The sequence below is a fragment of the Amia ocellicauda genome, chromosome 20, assembly GCF_036373705.1.
Source record: "Amia ocellicauda isolate fAmiCal2 chromosome 20, fAmiCal2.hap1, whole genome shotgun sequence".
In the NCBI taxonomy this organism is placed as follows: Eukaryota; Metazoa; Chordata; class Actinopteri; order Amiiformes; family Amiidae; genus Amia; species Amia ocellicauda.
In genome coordinates this window covers 13,928,386-13,939,849 of record NC_089869.1, presented here as the reverse complement: position 1 = coordinate 13,939,849, position 11,464 = coordinate 13,928,386, and the positions used below count along the sequence as shown (strand labels likewise).

At 41.7% G+C, this 11,464-nt stretch overlaps 2 protein-coding genes across 4 annotated transcripts; both read left to right on the top strand.

Moving 5' to 3' along the window:
• Positions 1 to 750: 750 nt before the first annotated feature.
• Positions 751 to 4,660, top strand: LOC136716065 (myb-related transcription factor, partner of profilin). 3 transcript variants are annotated; one of them, XR_010805112.1, is made up of 4 exons: positions 751 to 1,096; positions 1,789 to 2,219; positions 2,317 to 2,393; positions 2,634 to 4,660. XR_010805112.1 is itself a non-coding variant. In XM_066693548.1 (3 exons), exons 2-3 carry the CDS (start codon positions 1,823 to 1,825, stop codon positions 3,335 to 3,337), a joined length of 1,101 nt encoding a protein of 366 aa, XP_066549645.1. In that variant the 5' UTR covers positions 751 to 841; positions 1,789 to 1,822; the 3' UTR covers positions 3,338 to 4,660. The 3 variants fall into 3 exon arrangements, 2 of the variants coding, with proteins under 2 accessions (XP_066549645.1, XP_066549644.1); XM_066693548.1 differs by lacking the exon at positions 2,317 to 2,393 and having other exon boundaries at positions 751 to 841; XM_066693547.1 differs by lacking the exon at positions 2,317 to 2,393.
• Positions 4,661 to 5,079: 419 nt separating this feature from the next.
• On the top strand, positions 5,080 to 9,268 carry kifbp (kinesin family binding protein). The gene is made up of 7 exons (XM_066692961.1): positions 5,080 to 5,547; positions 5,707 to 5,805; positions 5,896 to 5,975; positions 6,128 to 6,311; positions 6,457 to 6,550; positions 7,421 to 7,533; positions 7,911 to 9,268. The coding sequence occupies exons 1-7, from the start codon at positions 5,113 to 5,115 to the stop codon at positions 8,787 to 8,789; spliced, it is 1,884 nt and encodes a 627-aa protein (XP_066549058.1). The 5' UTR covers positions 5,080 to 5,112; the 3' UTR covers positions 8,790 to 9,268.
• Positions 9,269 to 11,464: the final 2,196 nt, after the last annotated feature.

Genomic DNA, 11,464 nt, shown 5'->3' with positions numbered 1-11,464 from the left:
GAGAGAGAGAGAGAGAGGAGAGAGAGAGAGAAGAGAGGGGCAGAGGGGGGGAGAGAGAGAGAGAGAGGAGAGAGAGAGGGAGAGAGAGGGAGCGAGACAGAGAGAGAGAGAGAGGGAGAGAGAGAGAGAGAGGGAGAGAGAGAGAGGGAGAGGGAGGGGGGGAGAGAGAGAGAGAGAGAGAGAGAGAGAGAGAGAGAGAGGAGAGAGAGAGGGGAGAGAGAGGGAGCGAGACAGAGAGAGAGAGAGAGGAGAGAGAGAGAGAGAGAGAGAGAGGGGCGGAGAGAGAGAGAGAGAGAGAGAGAGAGAGAGGGGGCGGAGAGAGAGAGAGAGAGAGAGAGAGAGAGAGGGGCAGAGGGAGGGGGAGGGAGAGGGAGGGGGGGAGAGAGAGAGAGAGAGGAGAGAGAGAGAGAGAGAGAGGGCAGAGGGGGGAGAGAGAGAGAGAGAGGAGAGAGAGAGGGGAGAGAGAGGGAGCGAGACAGAGAGAGAGAGAGAGGAGAGAGAGAGAGAGGGAGAGAGAGAGAGGGAGAGGGAGGGGGGGAGAGAGAGAGAGAGAGGAGAGAGAGAGAGAGAGAGAGAGAGAGAGAGAGGGGAGAGAGAGGGAGCGAGACAGAGAGAGAGAGAGAGGAGAGAGAGAGAGAGAGGAGAGAGAGGGCGGAGAGAGAGAGAGAGAGAGAGAGAGAGAGGGGGGCGGAGAGAGAGAGAGAGAGAGAGAGAGAGAGAGAGGGGCAGAGGGAGGGGGAGGGAGCGAGACACACACGCAATGCTCGTCTGCACGTTGCCGCAGCGCCGCGCACAGACAGCCTGCCGGAGGGGAGCGAGCACAGCGCGCAGCGCCGCTTCTGTGAGCAAACATGTCGCTTCGTGTGTTTCTGCAGGTTATGACAACAGACCTTCAAATATGTTTTCTTGTGTTCCAGCGAAATGCGCTAATTGCGTGGAATTGCTGCCGCCGCTAAGGGCTGTCTGCGTCATATACGATTCTACCGCCATGTGTGTATTTTTGCGCAAGGTGTATTTAAGAAGAGTAGTGTTATAAGCAATATTGCTGGCATCTTTTTTAAAAGGAAGCAAACTTAATTTGATCAATTATGCACTGGTATGTATGTAAAACTTCCATTGGAGCTGTCAACTTTTCTTATGCTAAGCTATGATTTGTTTTCTTCAAATGTGAATGCTATGTTTTCCTTTGAAGAAGGCTATTTATAATAATATCATTTTCATGTAGAAATACAATATTGATTCTCTTTTAACAACCGTATGAAGACATGGTTTTCAAACAGGAACGCTGTCTTCCTCATATATGTATAACTGCTTTACCATTTTATTTTATTTACATTTAAACAACTAAAATCAAATGTTGTTGTTTTGTATATATGTGTTGGTTTGATGTTAGTGGTTTCCTGGCACTCTTTATGGGAAATAATGTTGTCTGAATTGTCTTTATGTCTAGCCTGGTTATCACCCACATGCTGGAAACCAATGGCCACCATCATCATATATTTTGCGCACAGTGATGTACTTCTGTTGTATCAAAAATTAGTGTTTTGTAAATCTATTCACATATCCTAATCATATGGACATGTTTAATTGATTTAATTTAAATATGGTAAAGAGAGAAGTCTGGAAGTGGAAGTTGTGAAATATGATGATTGATTTGATAGTTTGAAGAGAATATCTTCAGAAGATCACAACTGCCTTAACAGTCTTTGATCCCATATGATCATAGGCCTGTTTTCAGGATCAATATGCATGCTTCCAAAAATGGAGTGTTTTTCATCTTCATTTCAGATTTTGAAAGGGTCAGACGCACACAAACCTGGAGATGCAGCCCAGAGAACGCATGCGCAAGCACAAGTTCACAGAAGCAGAATTGGCAATCTTAATCGAAGAAGTAACACACAAAGAAGACATCTTGTTTGGCTTGCAGGGTAATGGCATGACAACTTACGAAAAAAATAAGTTATGGGTCGACATAGCACACAGACTTTATGCAACATCTGGCATGCAGCGTACAGTCAGTGAGATAAAAAGAAGGTGGCAAGACCTGAAACGGAGAACCAGGCAGAAAGTTGAAGATGCTAAATTTCATATTTCAAAAAACAGCCCTTCCTCATCACTATACCTAACAGCCATGGAGCAGAAAGTGTACGAATCCCTCAATATCCACACCATTGTGAAAGAAGAAGAAGACGATATTTTGCAGACCTCTCCTCATGAAGGTAACTGTAAAGTTTTAGTCATTGTTACAGTAAAAGTTTATTAGGAAAATATTAACTGGCAGAACTCCCTTATTCAGAGAATGACCATCTTTTTCAGTTTGGGGGCTGCCTTTCAAGTTTACAATTTCCTATGGTTTTCCAGCTGAAAGCTGGAGTGAAAGTCATTCTGCACAGGTGTGTATTTATACTTGAATAAACACTCTTTAACTTTTCCTTATGGAAGTGTAATCGCTTTCTTTCAGTGGCACTAATTGCAACTCTCCTAATGTTTCAGGGCCTTTAAAATCACTTTGTAGTGCTAGAAAAAAATATTTGAACTTCCCTTTCAATAACTGATTACATTTCTAGTTCTTTTGAGATCATACATCACCGTTTGTAGACTTACAGCCTTCTATTCATATTATTTATTTCTAGAGACATTTCAGACTACAGAAACTGGGTCACCAGAAGCATATGAAGAGCCTTCAGACTTACAGATTTATACCCATCAAAGCACTTCAGGTGTCCTTCAAACACCACAGACCTACACAGAGCAATCCAGCTGTAGCCCATTTATAAACCAAGAAATCTCTAATGAAGAGCATAGCAGGCATCCATTGTGTAACAAAGCACAGATTGCACCAAGCCAGGGGTCTCCAGCCAGTGAGACGGTGCAGGGCTCCTTTCCTGGGCTGAGAGGCCCTCTGAAGGTCCAGAGCCTGTCGAGCTCCAGCAAGATCATGTCATTGGGGTCCTTTGAGCAGCAGCTCCTCAGGGCTCACCGTGAGCAAACGGCCGCTCTGAAGGATGGCTTCCGCACCCTGACCAGGCAAAACAGACTCATCTACAGAGAGATGTGTGAGACCAATAAGAACATCGCCCGCATCGCCTCCCGCATCGCCGAGAAGAACGAGGCGGTGTCTGACCTGGCTGAGGAACTCATGGGCATCCATCACAAGATCACCGAGAGCATCGATGCCACCAACTGCCTCCAGGACAGGGTGATCGACCTGCTGGCGACGCAGCAGGAACGCTCTGTTTTTGTTGTGCCCAGTGCTGTTAAAGACCCTGTGCCTGCTGCCTCCGTGACACAGCACGAGAACACTGCCCGGAAAGAGGAGGCAATCTTGCATGGTTAAGATAAATTAGTAAATGCATGGTATCCATTTATGGGCTAAGGCATTTTATGGGGCTTGTTTTAAAAGCATTTGAAGCAGGATTAAGTGTATTTGAATATCCAGCACCCCATTGTCAATATACATCATTAGAAAGCAAATATGTTAACCTTTGATTTACTGTGCACTCCACAGGAGTTTACTTTCAAAATCTTGTTTATGGCAGGCTGGATAATTCATTACGAAAATTGAGTAGACATTTTAAGGAACAGGTCAGATTGGTTCACCATTAATACAGTTATATTTTATAAATATGATTAATATGGTTGCTGTGTTATAAAATAGAGTTCTATACTAGCTTTATTTGTAGGAAGCGGGCATTCAGCACTTAATCAGAATTATATCAAATGGCTTATGTGAAAAGGTTCAGTGTTTTATGCACAAATAATATATGAAGTATATTGTTCACAGATTACACTAATTTTAAAATTCAGACAGTATTAAATTAAAGTATCACAAAGTTTTCTTTCGAACAAATGTTTTCAGCAGCTGGCACTTTGTATGGATTGTGTCATTCTGCTGCACAAGCACTTCATAATTTGGTCTACTTGGAATATGAGTGAGATTCTTGAGACTACAAAGTTATGTCCTTGTTCAAAGTGGGAAATGAATATGGCACACAGTTACTTTCTATTTATTTGGTACTGTATTTAATGGCAGTTCAGAATATTATATTTTAATATAACTTAATTGTGTTTTACATATGTTACCCGTATCCTATTTCCAATATGAAACAAATATACTGCTCAAAAAAATGAAGGGAACACTTAACATTGATTTCTGAACTTGGAGTGTTCTCTTATTTGTTTTAGCAGTATATAAAAATCACCCACAGTAAGGAAATATAAAAACTTTGACAATTACTATGGATGTACATAAGATGTAGCTTTCATTATAGTTCCCTTTAATACATTGATCATATGGTTTATTGTATTTTATTTCAAATCCACACTTTGAAGTACCTGAGAGCAAATAACTCAATTTTCAGCTGGTGTTATTATCTGTTGTGGTTAAACAAGCAGTGAAACTTTTCTGATATTTATTACTCTAATGTCTTTTTTTTATTTTATTTTATGTATACATATGCTGAGGTTCAATATAGAAATATGCTCGGCCAAGTTCAGTTAGACATGTTACCAATGGTGCAAAAACGGACCAAATGATGCACTATATAAGCAGTATGGCGTAAGCATGCAGAAAATAAGTTCAGAAGTTACATAGTTTAAAAAAAGAATTGTGTTTTAGGTTTTCTTGCTTGCTTGCAAATAAAATATAGTATTAAACATCTCAGATTGACCCGTTTCTCAACCTCCGTGATAATCGGACACCTGATGAGGGATGACAAAGGGATGTACAGTATTGGATCTCTGTTTATTATTAAGTGTCGGTGCACATCCATCTGTACGGCTCTAGCATGGCGACGGTGTACTAACAAACACGGCGCAGCGCAAAATAACACCTGCATTTGTGTACAACCACTAGGTAGCGAAAGAAGCATAAACGAGTGTAATCATTCAATTTATATATTCAGTTATTACTATATTACATTGTATGCAATTACATTTATATATGAATTATTGCCATATTTATACGTCTTTCTATCAATACCCAAACAGTATTTCCCCAATAGTTTCTATAATAGATGCATTCGTATAGAGTTGCTGTCAAGTGTCTTCCGAGCATCACATATTGTGCCGTAATCGATCTCAGCGTCGCCGAGTGCGCCTGCGCTGACCAAGATGGCTGCCTCTATGAGCCCAGAGGAGAGATCTCTGTGCGAAAAATACAGCCGTGCAATCACGCTGTCTGAGGTCGAGTCCCGGAAGGACCCGGAGAACGACCCCTTCTGCTCCAAATACAAAGCCAGGGAGCTCCTGAAGGAGATACACAGCACCCTGCGGAACCTGTATGCTGGCGAGCATGACACCGACGAAGGGGATGGGGAGCAGCCGCTGGACGGGGCAGAAGGAGAGCTCGGCGGCAGCGCCTGCTCCGGGGATTCTCCAGCCGGCCTCCAAGCAGCCAGGCTGGGGGTGATTGAATATCATCTGGGGCTGAACCATGTGGAGACCGAGGAGCTGTCTGCCGGAGAGGAACATTTGATGAATTGTATCAAACTGCTGGATAAATACACCATCTCCCAGGAGAACATCTCTGTCTTCATACAGGCCAGGGTATTGTTTCTCGTTTACTGCCGTGATTGCATGTACTGATGTGTTTTGTTGTTTTAGCATTAATGTTCATGGAAAGAGGATAGGCTCCCTACAACCCCCATTGTGTTATGTAGTATATTTAAAACTGTGCTGTAACGGATGCATGGATCTTTCTTGCAGAACCAGCTGGGCATCCTATGGGCTGGCCGGGATGAAATCGAGAAGGCGCAGGGCTTTCTGGAGACGGCAGAGTCTCTGTACATACGCTACATGAAAGAGGTCAAATATGAATCAGTTCCACTGTTCTGCAGCATATGATTCAAATAACTTCCTGGCAAATAACTCGCATGGCTTGTTGTCTTCATGCAGGATGGACAGCCTCCAATGGATCTCAGTGACTTCTTTCTGGCAGAAGAGGAAAAGCTGTCTGAACAAGAACGAACGAAGAGGTAGTAGTCACATTTTGAAAAATAATAAAGCAATTGAAAGGTGAACCTGTGGTTATGGTAGTTTTGCAACAAGGCTAATCGTGTCAGAATCTGCTCTTCTGTTCTCCAGTCCTAGATGAGTCTGTGTTTGTGTTTATTCTCGGCCGGGACAGATTTGAGATGGCGCACACGTACACGCTGTACTACCTGGCACAGGTCTACAAGAACCTGGAGCAGTTTGAGAAAGCGGGCCGGTACTGCCACACCACTCTGCAGAGACAGCTGGAGTTCAACCACTTTGTTCCACTGGAATGGGCCATCAATGCTGCCACGTTGTCGCAGTATTACATCACTAAGGTAAAGCCTAGATCAGGGCAGTTAATAGAAGGGTGCTGGCTTTGGGCAGCCCTAGGTTGTCTAACAGTGAGCACAAAAGATCGGTCATCGTGTGGTGTAGTCGTGCAGTGGCTCTAACATCTTTTCTGTGGCCTTGTCTTGCCAGTCCTGTTACATGGAAGGCCGGCACTGCTTAGCGGCTGCCCTGGTCGTTGCTGGTCTTGCAGGGGATGTTCCTTCAGAAGCTGCTGCTCAGGAGAGTAAGTATCTGTTCCAGATCGTTTCTACCACAGTAATTTATTCCTGGGGTGTCTTAAGGGTGAGGGACAGGAGTGCTACATAGAAATGAATGCATGAATAAAGGGCTGGTTTCACAGACTCAAACTCCATCTGAATACCTCTATTGACAAACACATTATGTAGATCAGCTTCTTCAGTATTATTTTTGCAGGTTCTCAATTGGTTTTGCCTACCTAACAGTATGTAACTTTACAACATCCTGGTAATAACTGTATTCTCACAACGCTTGGTTTTCTTTCTGGGTATTACATATGTACTTGGAAGTTCCAACAATAAAGAAATGAACACCTCTCCACCCAAAGAGGCAGGATTCAGCTTATAAAATTGAGTACAGGCTATGTTGGTGTAATTTCAAGAGTGTTAAACCCAATATATCCAAATTATACAACAACAACAATTAGATAATTGGATACGTAAGACATGTAGGCTAAAGGAAGGTAATAGGTTCATGTTATTAGCTCTGATTGGTAAACCAGCCACATTTTTGCCCTGTTTCAGAGTATCATGATAATAGCACCACAGAACCCAAAATAGTAGGCCAGGATTGTGGGTGCTTATTCTGTAGAACTGGTATTGCAAAATGTGACATTGAGTCATATTAAAAGTATAATATTAAGTAAAATTATCTTGTTTTTAATTTTCTTTTTGGACACAAAATAAGATTTGCTGGGGACTGACCTCATTACTGCATACTTTGAGTTTGAGCATAGTCCTTGTGCAAATATGGGCCATTCCACCGGTCAGCTGTGTCTGATCGCTCTGCCCAGGGAGCTGCTCTCTCTCCAGGTTGTGCACTTGCTCAATAAAGGTGTGTGTTGTTTCTGATGAAGGTGAGACGGAAAGCGAGAAGCGTGAGCAGCTCCGTCAGAAGAGAGCAGAAATCGCCAGGTGCTGGATCAAATATTGCCTGAATCTTCTGCAAGATGCCAAAAAACTTCTAGAGGTACATGTTTATTCTTCTGTGTCTGTAAGGAATTCTGACTTAAAACATCCTTGAGATTGTAAGAATATTGTTATTCACCACTTGCCAATTTCTTCAGGTTTGCAGGCTCGTCTGCAGCTGATTGTAAAAACGCTTGTAACGAGAACAAAACAATCCAAATTCTTAGGTGTTGTTTTGTTACTTGGCAAAATATTAGTTTCCCTAATTTGTACTGTGGAGAAGATGTGATTCCCTTGTTCCTTTGAATATATACATTGAGAGAGAATAAAATCCTTTAAGTAAAAATGGATCGTCTTCTGTCCAGATTTTCCCACCTCCTATGGAGCGTCTTTGTACGAAACATTTTTCTCCTGTCCCCTATGCTGGACTTCATGCAGGACAACATCGGTGAGCTGGACGTGGAACGGCAGGTGGAGCAGAAAGCACGACGGAGGGAACAGGAGGAGGAGAAGGAGAAAGGCTTGAAGAGTGCCATTCTATTTGGTTCCAGCGACACATATGATTCGATTTTGGCGCTGGAAGAGAAGGTGAGCTGCATCTACCCTCTAGATTTTGAGGAAGCCCGAGCCATCTTCTTGGTGGGGCAGAACTACGTCAACGAGGCCAAGGAATACTTTGAGATGGACGGCCACGTCACGGATCACATCGAGGTGCTCCAAGACCACAGCGCCCTGTTCAAGGCCCTGTCGTTCTTCGAGGAGGACTGCGAGAGGCGCTGCAAGATGCACAAGCGCCGCATCGACATGCTGGAGCCCATCTGCCTAGACCTCAACGCGCAGTACTACCTCCTCATCTGCCGGCAGCTTCAGTTCGAGCTGGCCGAGACCTATTACGAGATGATGGATCTGAAGCTGGTGGTGGCCAACAAGCAGGACGAACTGGACGCGCACACCATCAAGAAGTTCAACCACCTCTGCATGTCCTCCATCAAGTACTACAAGATGTTCCTGGACTCCGTCAAGACGCCGGATGGCAAGTTCCCAGACAAGCTGGAAGATGATGTTTTGCGTCCGGCGCTCGTTGCCAAGTTCCGCATCGCCCGTCTATACAGCAGGATCATCTCCCCCGACTCCGGCAAGCAGCTGGAGAACCTCAACAAGTCCCTGGAGTGCTACTGCTTTGTGGTGGAGTATTGCGAGCGCAACCCCGAGGCCAAGAAGGCGGTGGAGACGGAGCTGGAGCTTAGCGAAGAGATGTCCGGCCTCCTCCCTCTCAAAATCGAGCGCCTGAAAATGAAAATGGTTTCCTCGAACTGATTGACCGACTTCTGAACAATGAAAAATTAATACATGAATAAAAAGCCTTCTATACCTTCTGTCATGTACATTTCCCCCCCCTGTAACACTAACTTAAAATATTGTTGTAGTCCTTTGAATGCTGAAGGAAACTAGCAGCAGATTTGGTTGTCACTGGCACAAATGGATTTATACAATGAAATATAACTTAATTGGAGGGCTCTTGTCTAGCCTTGTTTAATTTATTTGCTGATTTTAAAAATGTATGTTTTGTTTACAAATGGTAAATTAGGCCTATATTTTAAAGTAAAATGATTTGTGACTCCATGGGTTTCTGATAGTATTCCACAGTAAATATACCTTGAATGTGCTTCTGCCAATGGTTGTCCTTACCTGCCTTTATCTGCTGTTTATTTATGCTCTTCTGAATGCTTACTATTAATATAGTGTTCATTTAAAAAAATAATTAAATATCAATAAAAACTATAACTTGGGTGAGATGTTTACGACTGTGATGTGTATTATTTCTTAATAAAATACTGAGAATATTTAGAGTTAATGACAATTTTCACAATGTATAATGGAAGACATTACATTTGTTTGAGAATAGTGTATAATAAATTAAATCATGACAGAATTTGGTCACTAGGTGGCATCACATTTTAAGAGCTGGACTTTATATTTTGGAATTGTATATTTCAAACACATTTTAAATAATTCAGTGTGTTGTAATTTGAAGATATCTAAATGACAAAACTAAGGAGAAATAATTATACATTTTTAATATCTGATTGTGTCCCACCACCCCGAATAAAGTATTTCTGATGATCATGTAATTTAAGGCCGTGGTGGTGTAGTCAATCCTTACATGAGATCAAACATATAAGCTATGATTTACAAAATCATAAAATGTTTAATCAAACAGTTGTTTACTAAAACAGGATTATGATGCATTATCTCTGTTGGATTTAAATATTTTTGAGTTCTTGGAAACTTCTTTGGTTTCTATTTTTGTGTTTTTATTTTGGATGTGGCACGGTGGTTAGCACTGCAGCCGCACAGCTCCTGGGACCCCAGTTCAATTCTGGCCCTGGGTGTCTGCCTGTGTGGTTTGCCTGTTCTGCCCATGTCTGTGTGGGTGATCTGGTTTTTACCCATATCCCATCCAGGGTGTACCCTGCCTTGCACCCTGTGCCCAGTGGGTTAGGCTATGGCTCACTGTGACTCTATCCTTGATCAAGTGGTCATTAAAAATGAATGACTGTTTTTACTTAGTTGGATCATTTTTTAATTATTATTATTATTTCCTCTGTGTCTTTATAACATATTTGCTTCATTAGTGAAGACACAGGAATGATCACCCCCATCTGTTTCAATGCATTACAAGACCATCAGTGAGAGTGCCAGGAAGACGTGTGAGTATAAACGAACGTTTGCTTTTACTTCCAGAAAATGAGCAGCTAGTTAAGGAAGCTGAGGACATTTCTCTGCATCTGGAAAAATGATCAGGTAAATTTGAACTAAGACACCTTCACACTGTCAATATTGTCATTGTTAAAACAAAGAAAAGAATAACTAGCAAAAGCATGGCCTTCATAAATCGCGTAACTAGACCCTAAAACAGATTTGTAGCTTAAAAAATTGCAATTGTACTCAGTCTGTTTTTTATTTGTTTTTTTTATCAATTCTCTGATATATGTTAAATACACTTCAAAACATTGTCTCCTTTAGTACACTAACTGATTAGAAAATATTTGTTAGGTTCTCCTCTTAAAAGTAGATTAGCTTGTGAATTATTTTAGTTTGGTATTTTACATTGGGAATGGTAGTTTATTTGGTTTATTAAAAACAAAAAGTATATGGAACCTAGAAGAGAATGTGGGGCTCTCTTGTTCTTTAATATGAATTGAATGTTGAATGCCAAGAGAATATTATTCTGTTCCTCTTCGTATTTTTCCGTGTCCTCAGCTCAGTAGTTTTAAGAGTTGACTAAGCTTCATTGGGAAAAACATTGCTGAATTTAATGTCCTTTGAAATATCTATATGTCAGGAGATAACTGCCTATTCAACTATCTGCTTCACCACACTTCCTCAATGTCAAGCTCATGTTCTGTTCATACTGCGTTTCTGTCCAATTCTGCCATCTGCAACACAAATTATTACCCCCAGGAACCACGGATGTACATGAGAAATGCTTCTTCTCTTTCTCCATTTGTTGTCTTAAACTGTATTAGCTATGTAAAAATAAATACCATTAAGTCATGAAAATAATTGTCAAAAAAACGCTTTTTTTATTGATAGGAAGTGTGTGGGTGTAGAGAGGGGCTCATGGTAATTCAATGGCACAGCCTCTCAGCGTGGAGAAGGCTCTACAAAAGCTATGGCAATTAACATGACAAAAAACAGTCTAAGCAAAATAGAAAATGATTGAATCCACTTGTAATAGCATCAGCAGTACATACGACAAACAAGAATGCAGTTGTTTCTTGTTTACTTAATGGCTTTATTTGCCTGGAAGATTTTTCAAAGTGTGATAAACAAATACAGTGAGGGAAAAAATTATTTGATCCCCTGCTGATTTTGTACGTTTGCCCACTGACAAAGAAATGATCAGTCTATAATTTTAATGGTAGGTGTATTTTAACAGTGAGAGACCGAATAACAGCAAAGAAATCCAGAAAAACGCATTTCAAAAA